Genomic DNA, 15844 nt, shown 5'->3' with positions numbered 1-15844 from the left:
ACCTCCCGCCCCCCCACCTCCCGCGCGGGCACACACCAACAGCTGCAGCTGCACGAGAGGTCCTGGGAAGATGAGAGAAGAGACCACACGTACAGGTGTGCCCTGTGTCAGGTACACAGGAGCTCTCATGAACACGGACACTAACGCGGGGCAGGGGAGGCCACACAGGCATGCCCAAGGCGGCCCCGCCCTTGTCCCATTCCCAGGGGGGCGGGGAGGGCCTGAGATGGCCTCGAGCCCAATCTCCACGTCAGAAAGGTCTGGATGACTTAACCTTGAAGGGACGGGGAAGTGACTGGCTGTCTGGGGCAACCTTCCTTCGTGACCCTGTTCCAGGGAATTCTCCTTCTCCACTCCCCAGGTTCTCCCCTCAGGTAGCCCTCATTCTGCCCACATGCACGCCTAGCGCCTGCCCACAGTGCTGAAATGGGGGTTCTGGGCGCAGGGGGCCTGGGCAGATTGCAGAACCAGCAGGTATGGTGGGGACGCACCAGTCTTGCCCTCCCCACCCCCACCCTGCAGCAAGGGGCTGGAGGCTACCAGGGAGAGGAGGGACTGGGGTCAGCCTGTCAAAGTGGACACGCCCACCTCCTGCAGACCCACCCACAACCAGTGTGGGGCTTGGCTCCCAGGTGGGGGGGGGGGGGGCGCCAGGATGCAGAGGCCACCTCAGGCTCTCTGCCCTGTCCTGAACAGCAAGGACTTGGGTAGAGAGCTGGTTTGAGTCCTGCAGGTAGAGGAAACTGGGAAGGAGGAGGCCGAGGAGAGGAAATAGGTCAGGGAGGTGAGCAGAGGAGAGAGCCCAAGGACTGAGGCGGCAGGAACCACACAGAGAAGGAGGGTGCTAGGCGCCTGTGCCCCCATTTTGTCTCTTTGATGAAGGAGCATGGACAGCCCTGCATGCTGTCTGGCAGCACTGAGGGAAGGGGGTCACCTCCTCATCTCTGGTGCCCAGTGATTTGGTCAACACCTGCCATGTGTGCTATTCCTGGCCACATCCTCTGTCTGGAGCGCACCGACGACTTTCCCTGCCCCATCTCTGACCTCTTGCCAGGATATGGAGCATGGTGTCCCACGGCCCCTCACCTACTAGCCATATTCCCTGTTCTCTGCGGCCACTTTGGCACAGCCACGCCCCCTGCCCTGTCCACAAAATGCTCCTACCTGCTCCTTAAAGGGGGCCGAAGGGTATCCTCCCACCCTTTCTGCCACTAAACCCCTGCTCTTCCATGGTCGCCTTCCAACTTTATGCCCAGTCCAGCCTCTGACCTCTGAGTGGCCACCCTTGGACCCAACTGAGAAGCTGATCCTGGATACTGCCCACTCCAATCCATGGCCCAATTTCTGTTCGGCTCACTGCCTTCAAATCCATAGACTTGAGTTCAAGTCCCAGCTCCCCACCCACTAGCTGGGTAACCTTGGGTAAGGATTTTTAATTTCTCAGCCTCCTCAACTATAAAACAGGAACCATGCTTTCCTGAAGAGTTGCTACCAAGACAAGAAAGAGCTGCATGAGGGGCTCTAGACCTGAGCCCATGCCTGCCCAGGCCCTGACAGGGGAGAAATGTGCCCAGGCAATCCGTGTGCCTCTCCAAACTGGGAATTGGCCCCTTCCCTGGAGGTCGTGCAGTTGTGGCTGGACGAAGCAGGCTCAGGTCCTACCAGCCAAATCTAGGCTCCGGTCATATCTCTGCCACTTTTCTGCTGTGTGACCCTGGGGAAGTCAGTCAACCTCTTTGAGCCTCCACATCTGTAAATGGGAGAATAGCTGTGCTGTCTGCATGAGTGGCTGCAAGGATAACACACAGTCCTCACACACCTGTGGAAAATGATGAGAAAACTAAAGCACAGAGAAGTTAAGTGACCCAAACAGCTAGTAAACGTGGATCTTACCAGCACCTTAGCACTCCGGGCCTGAAGTCACATTTTTGAGTAGCAAATGCTTATTAGCCTATCTCCCACTTGCCAGTCTCTGTCAAATGCCTTACAGGTGCTACCTTATTTTATCCTCTTAACACCCACTTTATAGACGAGGAAAATGAAGCACAGAGAATTTCTGTAACCTGCCCAACGTCACACAGAACCAGGAACCACACTCGGGTAGTCTGCCTCTGACTCCATGCTGTGGTGGCCATAGCCACAGTTCTCTCGGCATCTGAGTGCTGGGCCTTGGGCATCATTCCCTACAAACACGTGGGGAGGTCCGAGCTCTGTCCTCACTGTACAAATGAGGCAGTGACGTGTGTTGGAGGTCACATGGCTCATAAGTGGCAGGGCCAGGCCCTGGACCCAGGTCTGTCTGGCTCTTGTTTGTCTTGCCTCCCCCACTGGCTGGGTCCATTGAGGCAAGGAATCAAAGGTGATAAAATCCCTGCCAGGCCTTGGCCCAGATAACGGTCATCCGTCCTCTCAGCTGCTCGTCCAAAAAAAAAAAAAAAAAAAAAAAAAGCAGCCTCTGTGCAGCCTCCATGTGGTGCAACTGGAGACAGCAAGGTGCCTTTTAGCACATGCTGCCCTTTACCAGGCAGAGGGTCCCAGGCACTGCCAGCAGTAGCCCTGGGCTGGGCCTGGTACACAAGGACTGAGCTGCAAAGGACCCCAGGACTCCCTTCTCTCCTTTCAAAACCTCCAGAGTGTGTTTTGGGGGCTGGTAGTCAGCACCTGGTCTGGCAGGTCCCACTTGGTGTCAGGCAGGGGCTGAGGGCTGTCTGTCCACACATTCTTGCCTTCATTTGAGCAGGGAGGACGAGAAGTCCCCCTTGAGGTGCCTGTACTGATCTCCAGCTGGGCCTGGGCCATCTCCTGGCCACGTCCCTCCTTTCCCTCCTCACAGGCTCCTGTTTGTTCCCCAGACCCCATCCTACCCTCAGCTCCAGAGCCCTTTGTGTTTGAACTGATGCTCCCCAGGGATCAGAGCACATGCATTGTTCTGAAGCCTCCTCTGGTGTCCTTGAAGGGACACAGGGCCTGATGCACAGGCCTGGGATCTGGATCCTTGCTGCAGCACTGTGCATGAGGGGGAGCAGCTTGCAGGCCACCCTACTTCTTCTGTCACCCTGCATCCAGACCAGGAGGCTGGGGCTATCCTGGGGCTCTGAGACCAAACCAAATTGAAGTCAGCTGGGGCCAGGGCGGTGGCCTGGGGGCTAGTTCCATCTAGCCAGGAGGAAGGGCCTAGAAGGATCTGATTTTGTTCAGCAGGTTTTGACGGCCAGCAGGGCCCTGGAACCCACTGAGGTTCCCCATTGTGTCTTCCACCAGATGTTTTCCAAGACCCGGAAATAAATGGCCATGATGGGACTCAGAGAGAAACGGCTGGCTAAGTGAGCGAACTCATCGCGCAGAGGAATAAAAACAAAGAACAATTTCAATTTTCACGGGGAATCTGGCATCAAACTAAAGAGGACACGGTTGTCCCGGCAACAGCTTCCATGGAAACAGGAGCTATTTCAGAGCACCAACCTCACTGGAGAGTTTCCTCACTGGAGGAAAGTGCTGATTCAGATGACAGCATCCCATCTCTATCCTCACTCTCCCCAGGCCTCACCCCTGCTTCAGTCCTGTTCCGGGAAAGAGCAGCACGTCTCCACTGGGCAGAGGGCAGATCCACCTGCTGTGAGCAGGCGGGTGGTCCTGGAGGCTGCAAGGTGCCCGCACAGAAGGGCTGTGACCCTCCTCTGGGGCCGGGCTGGGCAAGGTAAGGTGACAACCAGCTGTCAGGCCCCTACCTTGGCAGTTTGAGCTGAGACCTACCTTCCAGTCTGTGTCCACCGCCAAGAGGAAGGTGTCGGAGTTCTCCTAAGGGGAGGCAAACAGAGAGGTGGCATGTTAGGTCCTGGCTGGCCCAGGGGGACCACAGGGGCTCAGCCTTGAGCAGACTCGCTAGCTGTTCCCCAGTCCATCTTACTGTTAACAAAAGTGATGCAGGGCCTCCCAGGCATCAGGCCAGTAAGTGCCTGATGGACGAGCCTACAAGCAGCAACTCATACCTATGAATTCTACCTATTCATTTAAAATGTGAAGATTCCCTTGGGGTGCCTGGGTGGCTCAGTCGGTTGGGTGTCCGACTTCGGCTTAGGTCATGATCTCACGGTCCGTGAATTCGAGCCCTGCATCGGGCTCTGTGCTGACAGCTCAGAGCCTGGAGCCTGTTTCGGATTCTGTGTCTCCCTCTCTCTCTAACCCTCCCCCATTCATGCTCTGTCTCTCTCTGTCTCAAAAATAAATAAACGTTAAAAAAAAATTAAAAAAATAATAAAATGTGAAGATTACCATCTTACAGGTAGGAAGAGTGAGGCTTAGAGGGCTGAATCACACAGCTATTAAAGGGTGGGACCTCTGATGAAGCCAAATCTTTATCGTTTGTTACTTTGTCCTGCTTCCCCCCACAGATGGTTTTCAAGGTCACTGGGACATGGCAGCACACCCATTTTAGGGATGGGGAAGTTGGGGCCCATGCAGTGAGGGAGGAACCTGTGGGCTTTACTAAGCTGCACAGAGGCTCTGTCTGGGCCTGTGCTTGCTCCCACCTTTCCAGACGTGCCTGCTCTGTGCTCTCAAAGCACGGAGGTCTCCTGTTTTCAGGCTCATTTACCCCAAACGGTGTGAGTCACCGGTGCCTGTCCCTTGCACTGGGCTGTACGTGCCATGAAGGCAGGACCGTGTCTGACTCTGCTCCTACCAGAAAGCCTGTAATGGAATGGGCTTCCCAAATCCAAACAGATTTGGAAGAACGAGTCTGACTTTGCAAATGAGGGGAACTGAGCTCAGAAGCACCCATTGTTGGCAAGGCACAGAGAGGCAGAATGCAAGAGGGCTAGAACCCTATATGTCTGTGTGGCCAGGTTCTCCCCAATGCCACCTACCAGCCCTCAGACACTCGTCTTCTGTGGGTTCTGGTCTAGGGAAGGAAACCTCATGAGGATGAGGGGAGGACCAGCACATTTCCTGGAAAACCAGAGATCCTGGGTCTCTGCCTTGCTTTCGACTGTGTCTGTCTAGAAACCTCTCCTCCCCTCTGCTCAGCTATGACAAACAGGGCAGGCCACCTTGCTTCCGAGCCTGTGTCTGCGAGGATTCAAGAGAAGCACGGTGTTAGCTGTCACTCTGTCCTTTATACTTCTGCACTTGACTTTGTATGCTGCACATGCTCCCTATGGCTCTACTGAATAAATACACGGATAAATGAGACAATCAGATGAGGACGGGGATGTTGTCAGAGGACGGCAACCCAAGGGGTGGGCAACTAAGTACAAGAAAGAAAATGACCCTAAATCACAGGAGTAAAAAGAATGAAAACCAGCAATTCAGGTGTTTTACTCTCAAAATAAGGAAAAGTTGAGCCACCTGCTGTGTGGCAGTTGGGGCGGTGGGGGTGGTGGAGAGAATAAGATGGCACTAGAGGGCCTCACACCCAAGGAGGAAAGCCAGGTCTCCTGCAGCTCGAACTGTATCAGACACAATGGCTGTCCTCTGGCTTCACCTTCTGGCTCCTCCAGGGCCGGGAGGGTTCTGCCTGGGGGAGGGGTGGAGAGCATGGAGGTTGGTCAGGCCACTCCCAGAGCCTCCCGGAGAGGATGGTGGTCTCAGGAAGGGGACGAGGCTGGTTACTGATGAATCCTCTCACTGGAAGGTCACCCCCAAGTGGGAAAGAGATGTGAGAGATTTTTATACCTGGGAATCCTAAGGGCACAGTTATCTCAGAGAAGGGACAGTTTTGTTAAAAACAAAATCAGCACAAGGGATGAGGCAGATAATGGCAGGGTGTGCTGTGTGCTCTCAGGGTACTGGGGGTCCCCAGGAGATGGGAAAGCCTCTGGAGGGGCAGGAACCCAAACCAAGCAACAGCAGGAATAATACAAGGCAATCCAGAGACCCTGGGAGGTCCTGGAGGTGCAGGAACAGTGGGAGGAAGGCAGGTGGTAGGAGGCCCAGGAGCACCTGTGGGGAGGACGGGGATGCAGGCACAGGGAGAAGGGGCAACAGTTCTCCCACAGAGCCCTGGACACCTGGCGGCCGAGTCTTCAGAGGTGAGCAAACCTGAAACAGTGAGAGATGGCGGGTAGAGATGGGGAAACATTCACTCCTCTCTGGACTCAAGAACTTGCACCTAGCAGGTTGCAGGTTTAAAAGGTGAGGGGACAGAGGAGCACCTGGGTGGCTCAGTCGGTTAAGCGTCCGACTTCGGCTCAGGTCATGATCTCACAGTTCGTGGGTTTGAGCCCCACATCGGTCTCTGTGCTGACAGCTCGGAGCCTGGAGCCTGCTTCCAGATTCTGTGTCTCCTTCTCTCTCTGCCCCACCCCTGCTTGAACTCTGTCTCTCAAATATATCTTGAGAAAAAGAAAAAAGTGAGGGGACAGACCCTTCCCGCACCGCAGCTACGAAAGGAGAATCAGCGGAAGAGAAAGCCAGAGCCAGAATAGCTCTGGAAGGCAAAGAGTGAGGCCACTAGAATCCACAATGGCCATGCTGGGAGCACACAGGTGTTTGGGGCTTTTAACGTGCCTTTGGTAAAAGCAGACGTGACCAGGTCCACAGCATGGGACTTGTGCCAACCCGAGAGACAGAGAGAGAGAGAGAGAGAGAGAGAGAGAGAGAGAGAGAGAGAGAGAAACTGAGCTGGGGACTTGAGGCCTCCACACAGGGCTGAGATGCAGACCCTTGTGCAGGGCGAGCACGTCACAGTGGCAAACTCTGGTCCAGGTCCAGGTGGGATGAAGTGAGGGACACCAGATGCAGCAGACAGACAGAAAGCAGAGCCAGGCTGCTGGTCAAAGGAGCCATGCTTGCCGAGTCAGGGCGGGAGGGCCAGCGAAGGCTGGGCCGGGCTGGCAGGGGAGGAGTGTGGGGGCATGTCTTGGGGTGCTGAGGTGAGGGTGGAAGGACAGGCACGGAGGAGTGAGGCTGTCGTGCCCTCAGTTCCACGTGCCGACCACAAACCTACACCTGGTACCAGCAGGCAGACCTCCGTGCGGCCGCTCTCTGATCCCACACCTCAGCCCTTGTGATGAGGTCCAGGGGTCCCCAAGGGCACCATCTGCCCACCAAGTCTCACAAGCAGGCTGGTCTCTGCTCGCATGACTTGAAAGGGATTGTGAGGAGGAGAGGCTTTTTCAACAAGTTTGGAGAAACTTCCTTCTGAGAAGCATCTCAGTCTGTGATGACCCAACCCTCTTCGCTGAGAGCCTACACTGTGCAAGGCTCGGTTAGGCACCAGGGAGATCAGAAATCAAACAGACAGGATCTGGGCATCAATATCAGACCCCGTGTCAGACAAAGCCCCTTGGAGGAGGGGGCATTTGATCAGAGCCTGAATAAAATGAGGGGGAGTTCGGGGCTAGGTACCTCAGGTGGAGGAAGCAGCTGGGAACATGATTGGCTAGTACAAGGAAGAGTGGTGGGCCTGGCGGCAGCAGAAGAGGGAGGAAGCGGGGAGCCTGGGGGGCGGGTGCACGCCTCATCCTGGGCCTGGGAAGGATGGTGGTGGTAGCTCCGAGCAGGTGGCAACCACTGGCCAGCTTCAAGCAGAAAGTGACATGATGTGCTTTAGAAGGTTGTAGGGTAAGGGGAGCACTAGGGAGAGGCCGGCAGACAGGAGATGAGGGGGCCTGGAACAGGGAGGCAGGACAGGCTAGGACGGGTGCAGCTCACCAGCCACCCCCTGACCATTCCTGGGAGCTGCCCCCACATACTCAGGTTTTGTCAGTTAACTCAAGGTTCTGTCTTGAAGATAACGGGCAGGACCTGAGCCTCATGTGGTTGGGCCCCGGAGCCCCAGCCAGCCACTCTGTCCCAACAGGAGGCCCCCAGTGGCACTTGGGCTCCCCTCCCGGCCGGAGGCTGTGAAAGGGCAGGGTGGAGACAGGAGTGGTGGGGTTTCCGGGACTGAGCTCTTGGCTTCCCCACCTGTAAGAGGAGGAGTGGGTAGCACAACCAGCAGAGACCCGGGGTCCTGACATGCCAGGATTCTACAAGCAGTGGACCCTCAGCTGTTCCTTGCAGGGAGGGGGAGGGAGGCTGTGCTAAGCGTCACCACGACGTGGGGAAGAAACAACTCTGGAATCTAATGTCTGGTGCCCCAGTGGGAGCCCTCTGGACACAAACACCTTGACAGCCTCAGTCCTACTGCTCCCGACGGCTCTGTTGGTAATATCTGCCCTCGTCCCTCGGAGGCTTGTGAGGAAAGACACAGAAGGCCGCAGGTGAGGAAAGGCCCTGGCACTCCCCAGTGGGTACCTCCTGGGGCTCCAGGGCCTCTCAGAACTGAGGGTTGAGTATGGCCTCATTCCCCAATAGCTATGCGACCTTGGCCAAGTGACTTAACTTCCTGTGCCTCAGTTTTCTCATCACTGAAATGGGAATAACTCTCCCAAACAGCCTCCCAGCCCCAAAGACAGCCAAAGCCGCCAGGCCCGCGGCTCCCCGTGGGCGGTCCGAGGGCTCCTTGCCATCAGCAAGACTGGAGGGAAGGCACGAGTTTTCCTTCTTGGCCACGAGGCGGCGCCCTCCGCCCCAGGACCGCGAAGGGGCGACTCACCAGCTCAGCGGCGTCCTGGCCCCGGAGCAGTGGCTTCTCCTCAGGGAATCGCAGCTCCTGCAGCCCGGCCATGGTCACGTCGTGGAGCAGGAGCCCTAGGGAGGGAGGGAGGGCGGACGAGGATGAGGGTTGGGCCCTGATGCTTAATCTCCCCCCCCCCCCCCGCGGAGGAGGGCAGCACAAGCCCAGGCCAGGCAGGGGCACAGGGCTCCGCACGGACTGCCCCATCCTCCCTGCATCTCGCAGTGCTTCATGGGGTAGCAAGGCTTCATCTGCAAAGAGCCGCCTGTTTGGCTCAGAGGACGTCATTATATTATTTGCTCTTAAAAGTTAAAGCATGTTTAGAAAGAAAGAAAAGAGAAAAGGCACCACAGGATGACTCCTGAAACAATTTCAAGGAAAATTCTGCATTTATTGAGATGCAGGGGGATGGGTGTGGGGAGGCCACATGCAGGGGCAGATGCAGACAGAAGCCCCCTGTGGTTGGAAGTGGACAGTGGGATCCCGGAAGGGTCGGGGAGGAACAGAACCCAGGGCTGTCCTGGGGGCCCGGGAAGAAAAGCCTGGCCCCCCAATGTGGCAGGCAGTGTGCAGTGAAAGAGGGGGTGCCAGTCTCCATGTGCCAGCAGCAGGGAGGGATGGCCACTCAACCCACAGCCACATGATAGGTCCCATGCCCTAACAGCTGAGTGTTCCTGGGAGACCCTGGGGTTCTAAACCTCAGGAAAGGGTTACACGTGCACATGTGTGTATACATGCACGCCTGTGTGTATATTTGGAGGTGGTGGTGGGGGGGGCGTCGGAGACAATCTGTCCAGCTTGGCACAGCCATTCCTACTTGGATTTCATGACGTCATAGATTAGAATGCAGTAACAGAAAAACTAGCTGAGGACGTGAACTGGAAATCCAGAAAAGAATTAAGATTGACCAATAAATACACGAGAAAATATTAAAGCCCACTAGAAGTCAAATACATTCAAGTTAAAGCAAGATACTCCCCCCCCCCCACCCCCAGAACTGGCATTTCTCTTGCACGGCTTGTGGGTGCATAAATTGTTACATCTTTCTGGAGGACAGTTTTGCAGAATGAATTAAAGTAATTTAAAAGGTTCATATTCTTGGACTCCACAGTCCTCTCCCTGGAAGAAATTTCCTAAGGAAACCAGAGAGGGCACCTAATGATTTATCTGTAAGAATGCTCACCACAGTGCCTTTTATAATAATAATAATAAACTAGAAAATGCTAAATGTCCATGAATAGGGCATTCCACAGACTGCAGGTCAATCACTTGTAAACGATTATGTAATACCATGGGGAAATGCTTGTGTCATAATAAATGGAAAAAGAAGTTATAAAACATACAGTATCCTTGAGATTATAAAATAGGAATAGTTCCACAGAGAAGCCTGAAAGGATGTACATATAAAGCTTATAGGCATTATTCCTAGGTGGAGGACTGAAAAACTAGAGTCTATCATCTGAAATCTAGAAAAGCCAACACTTTTAAAAGGCTATATGGAGATGATCAGCAGTGCCTTATTCTCCCAAGCATTTCATGGCTTACAAAGGACTTCTTGTGCTGTTTGATTTTACCCTCAAGGGAAGGGAGATGAAGAAACCAAGGCTAAGAGAGGCTCCATGGCATGCCCAGATAGGGCCAGGCCTGGAAAGGGGGTCTTTGAGTCCCTGCTTTAGTCCAGTGCTCATTCAGTCCTCCCATTCATTCACACCCCTCCCCGCCCCCCCCTCCCCCAATTCTCTCTAGGTCACTTGTAAAATTGTTTTCAATGTTTATTTTTGAGAGAGAGAGAGAGAGAGAAAGAGAGCACGGGAGGGGCAGAGAAAGAGAAGGAGACAGAAATATGAAGCAGGCCCCATGCTGTCAGTGCAGAGCCTCATGTGGGGCTTGAACTCACGAACCCCGAACCGTGAGCTCATGACCTCAGCCAAAGTCAGACACTCAATCGACTAAGCCTTCCAGGTGCCCCTCTATTTTGGTCACCTTAAGGGTGAAGCCCTCAGACTTTCCTTTCCGTCCTGAAGGCTGACAATCCCACTAGCTGGTTGGTCAGAAGACACATCCCACCCCATCCCTTCCCAGATGGAAGGCCCAGTGACTATGGAGTCTGCACTGTGGTTGTGTGGGGCCCAAGGGCACAGGGCCTCAGATGGGACCTATTCCTGTGGCAGACTGTCATGAGACCAGGCGGCAGCTCCAGACCTTCCCTGGGCTTCCTTCCCTCCTGTTAGAAGCAGGAAGCATCAGTCCTCCAGAGTGTTATCAAGATGCCTCGTGATAGCATGGGGATCCCCACCTGAGTCTAGTTTGGGGTTTAGATGTGCTGAGGTTGGGCTGGGAGCTGACGGCCACCCAGGCCTCATGGGAAGCTAATGGAGAGGGGCACGGCCCCCACCCTCACCCCCCAGGGAAGAAGCCCAGCAGGGAGGTCCCTGCCTACTCAGGGCCCCAGGTCCCTGCACCTCTGAGCCATGCTGGAGCTCTCTGTTCCCAGTGGTTTCCGGGGAAACCAGCTAACACAATGCAGATGGGCTGTATTTTTAGAAAGGCATCCTCTCCCCTCCCCCTTTCTCTTCCATCCTTTCTGATGTGTGCATTCATCCATCCATCTGGGTGGGGAGCTGAAAGAAGGGCCCCCACCTTGGAAAACTCTTCCCCCATTAGGACTTTTTTAGCTGCTAGTCTCCTTGAATAACCAACTCGATTAAACGCCTTGGCAGCACTGGGGCGTCCCCACCCTCACCCAAGCCTGTTATGAAACCACTGTGGAGACCATCCTCCCCAAGGATGGTGCTATTAAAAGGGCTGAGAGTGGGCAGTGCAGGGACAGATGGCCTGTGATCGAGGGGGTGGTGGGGAAGGGGGATGGAGAGAAACCTTATAATTCAGAGAGCTGGGAGTGTCTCAGCCCATGGAAAACAGGCAGCCCAGGGCCCAGCAGGTGGTGATGTGGGGCTTCAGAACAGAGACATTCCCACAGGGTGCTGGCTTAGAAGCTTCTTCATAAGAAAGTTATGGTTAAAAAAAAAAAAAGGCAGCTAAATGAGAAGTTAAAGGAAAATGAAATTCCTTATCAAATCAACACAGTGTATACCTTAAACGTAGATAAAGTTATATATCAATTATATATCAGAAAAGTTGGGTGGCTGGCGGGGGGCACCTGGGTGGCTCAAGTCAGTTAAGTGTCTGACACCTGATTTTGGCTCAGGTCACAATCTCATGGTCTGTGGGTTTGAGCCCCACATTAGGCTCTGTGCTGGCTGGCAGTGTGGAGCCTGCTTGGGGTTCTCTCTTTCTCCCTCTCTCTCTGCCCCTCCCCCACTTGCACACTGGCTCTCTCTCTCAAAAAATTAATAAATAAACTTTAAAAAGAAAAGCAAAGCTGGGCAGGGAGGGGAAGAGAGATTCCTATCGACCTCCCACAAAGAAGCCGCGGTCAGATCTGCAAGGAGGTAGGTGGCACAGGGCAGGGTTGGGTGGGCGACCCCAGGGGTCTGGGAAGCAACAGTGATGGCTCTTTTCACCCTGCCCTTTTTTCTCCCTTTTGATCCCTGATTCTAGCACGTTAGATCCATATAAGCCTGGGATTATTCTAACTCTCCAAATTCTCGGTGCTGAGGCCTGGAGTCACTGGAACCATGGCCGGTATTTCTTCCCTGTCACTCACTTTATTTTGGGCAAAACCACTAAAAGGATGCTTCTCTGCAAACTGGGGCATGAGCTTTCCTTTGCCCACCTCAGAGGTGCATCAGAGACAATGGATAGAAAAATGCCTTTTAAATGGAAGACTTTGGCACCCTGGATGGGACAAAAAGAATTTAGCAAAGGTGATTGATCAGGGTCTTGCTTAACTTCCTCCTTGTGCACAAGGCAACTCTGGGTTATTTTCCTGCTGTCTTTTGCTGGATTCACACCTGCTGGCAGGAAGGTTACACGGATGTTTGCAGTAGGGGGATTGGACACATGGCCTCTCTGACCAGGTGACAGAGTCACATCACAGGGCAAACGGGAGCTGGGAGCAGCGGCAGGGACTCCTGAGCTGCGTGGGTGTGGGTGATTCTTGACGAGGACCTGCATTTCTTTTAAATTACTTTTGGTTCCTGGTTTGTGCTCCTTCCTTCCTTCCTTCCTTCCTTCCTAGAAAGAGGAAATCTTTTTTTAATGTTTATTTATATATTTTTGAGAGACAGAACACGAGTGGGTGAGGGGCAGAGAGAGAGAGAGAGACACAGAATCTGAAGCAGGCTCCAGGGTCTGAGCTGTCAGCACAGAGTCCAACACGGGGCTCGAACTCATGGACTGCAAGATCATGACCTGAGCCAACGTCAGACACTTAACTGACTGAGCCACCCAGGCACCCCTGGTTTGTGCTTCTTTAAATATGATTCTATGCTGAGGTCTGGGCCATGTAAACCCTCAGATGTGTTAGTGTTAAAAATACAGAGGGCACCCGGGTGGTCAGTCAGTTAAGTGTCTGACTCCTGATTTCTGCTCATGTCGTGATCTTGAGGTCGTGGGATCAAGCCATGCGTCTGGCTCTGAGCTGACAGCACAGGACCTGCTGGGGATTCTCTCTTTCTCTCTCTCTCTCTGCCCCTACCCCTCTCAAAATAAATAAATAAACTTAAAAATATATATAAGTGATTACTATGGTCATTCCTGAAACTATTCAATAAATACACCAATTAAATTGCTCAGTAGTAGTTACGTATCCTAACAGAGCAATCGCTGAATGGAAGCACTGCTCAGACAGTGGTAGGGATGTCTGGAAGTCTATTGTGGGGATTTTTGTTGTCTTAGCAACTGGGTAGGGGACTCCTACTAGTATTTAATGCCCAGGGGCCAGAGGTGAGAAAGGTGCTGGGCAGGGAGAGTGCTGCATAGTGAAGAGCCCTTCCCCACACCAAAACACCCATCACTGTCCCACTGAGCAACACAGGAACCAAAGCGGAAGAAAGGTAAGACATAAACAGAGTGAAGTTAGTTTATGCAGGAGAAACCACACATGTGATCCAGACCTTGTGGGGCAGGGAGAAACTGAACCCCAAGAGAAAAGAGGCAGGACTGTGCAATGGTTGATCACCTCAAGACTAAGAAGGCCTCTGGCAGATCATGGTCAAGGTCATGGTCCAAGGTGCCATGTGGATGCTGTGCCCCTAAAAGTCCTGGTTGTAAGGTCCTGTTATTAGGGGAAAGGCCACAAGCAAATGAAATAGGCTGCAACAGGAGCAGGGTCAAACTGGTACTGGCCAGCTCCACCCGGCGGAGGGTCTGTGCCACAGATAAAGAAAGACAAGGCAGGAGGGCATGTGACGCATGTCTAAGCCTGTGCACCCAAACACCTTTCCACCCCCGCATGGCCAGCACCATGGTTTGAAAAGAATCCCCAGAAACTGGGACCCCAGAAATGAGGAACTCAATTTCCAAATGCACTAAGTAGGGGTTTGGAGGCTTAACAGTAGCTCGCCCCTTCTATCCCTCTCCCTGTCCCCATCCTGACCTCAAAAGGCTGGGACAGCACTGGGGGTGGAGCCGGGATGGGGACTGGACCTTCCCTCGGCATCCCCATTTCACAGATGAGAAAAAAAAATGAAGGTGCAAGGCGGGAGTGATGGTGCAGCCCTCCCCTCCCCCCATGGCAAATCCCAGAAGGGAACCCAGAGCCGTGCTCTAAAACCCACACTCCAGGGGCGCCTGCGATTAAGTGATTTCGGCTCAGGTCATGATCTCACTGCTGTGGGATGGATCCCCTGCATCAGGCTCTGTGCTTGGTGTGGAGCCTGCTTGGGATTCTCTCTTTCCCTCTCTCTCTCTGTCCCTCTCCCCCACTTGTGTGCTCTCTCAAAAAATAAAGTAAAACAAAATAAAAAAAAAATTGCTTAAAAAAACCCCCCACACTCCATGTGTATTCTGCCTCCCACACTAGATATCCAACAGGAGGCTACGGGGGATATGATTTTTTTTTCTGGTCCAGCCTCCACTTCCTCTCTCTAGTTATGGCCCCTTGATTCATGCTCAACCTGAACTAGACCAGTTCTCCTGATTTTCCTGATTTAGGCCTATGAATTCCCATCTCCCCACAACCACCGCCACCCTGACAACACACACACACACACACACACACACACACACACACTCACTCACCCTTCCAGCACATTCCACCGTGCTTAAGGCAGCCATGTGGGGATCCTGACCCTTGCAGCTAACAGCCCCAGCTGACCCCGTGAGCCCATTCTACCCACAGGAAGCACATGCCTTTGTTCATGCTGCTCCCTCCACCCAGAATGCCCTTCCCCAGTGCATCCCTACATCATAACGAAACGGGTCATTAGAATTTTCTGCTGGCACTTAGTATGTTTTTGTTGAATGAGATGAATGAGTGAATGATTCTTCTCTTAGACTTCAAAGTATCAAAAGATTGATGGTATTCAGTGTCGGTGAGGTTGTGGGGAAGCGGCAGAGTTTCACCTACCGTTGGCTGGACTGCAGAGGTTCCACTTTATTTGGAGGGCAACTCGGTAGTTTGTAAAAATGCAAAGGCCTGTCAACTCTGCAATTGTCTTGAGGTCTCTATCCCGATAGCAAGATACACCATGAGGCAGTGTGTGCAAAGAGTCACTGTTTGGAAGAGTAAAATAAGTGGAAACAACCCAAATGAATGTCAGGAGAATGGAACATCTACACCTGGAGCACCACAAGGTACCTACCTAATTGTGTTTGAAAATACTGTTTTATTTACTTTTTATTTTAGAGAGACGGAGAGAGAGAGCACACGAGGTGGGGGGGGGGGAGAGGGGCAGATGTAGAGAGAATCTTAAGCAGGCTGTGTGCATGGGTGCGGGGCTTGATCTCACAACCCCGGATGACCCTGGGATCAGGACCTGGGCTGAAATCGAGTAGGCTCAACCTACTGATCAGTTAAATCTGTAGAATTCCCCTCAGTTTGGGTTTGTCTGTTGTTTTCTTTCTTTTTTAACGTTCATTTATTTTTGAGAGAGAGCACGTGCGGGAGAGGGACAGGAAGAGAGGTGGGCAGAGGACTCGAGGTGAGCTGAGTGCTGACAGCAGAGAGCCTGATGTGAGGCTCAAACTCACAAACCACAAGTTGGTGACCTGAGCTGAAATTAGACACTTAACCGACGGAGCCACACATGTGCCCTGGTTTGTCTGTTGTTTTCTTTATGATTAGACGGAGGTTATGCATTTTTGGCAGGAATAGAAGAGATGCCACGTGCCCTTCTCACCACACCCTATCAGGAAGTAGGGGCAGGCAGTCTGTCTTAT

General features: G+C 53.3%; 1 protein-coding gene across 3 annotated transcripts in view; it reads right to left on the bottom strand.

The window, feature by feature from the left end:
* The window catches only part of NDRG4 (NDRG family member 4), a 42870-nt gene that overhangs the window by 14485 nt on the left and 12541 nt on the right, over nucleotides 1-15844 (bottom strand). For all 3 annotated transcript variants that reach the window (XM_040498186.1, XM_040498184.1, XM_040498185.1), the window contains exons 2-3: nucleotides 8540-8634; nucleotides 3754-3798 (exon numbers count right to left, since the gene is read on the bottom strand). In XM_040498186.1, the coding sequence (XP_040354120.1) occupies nucleotides 3754-3798; nucleotides 8540-8634 (140 nt within the window). The remainder of the gene's footprint in view (nucleotides 1-3753; nucleotides 3799-8539; nucleotides 8635-15844) is intronic.

This window comes from Herpailurus yagouaroundi, unplaced genomic scaffold, assembly GCF_014898765.1.
Source record: "Herpailurus yagouaroundi ecotype Mexico unplaced genomic scaffold, PumYag 190, whole genome shotgun sequence".
Lineage (NCBI taxonomy): Eukaryota > Metazoa > Chordata > Mammalia > Carnivora > Felidae > Herpailurus > Herpailurus yagouaroundi.
Note: the sequence above shows the minus strand (reverse complement) of the source record. Positions and strands in the feature narration are given on the sequence as shown.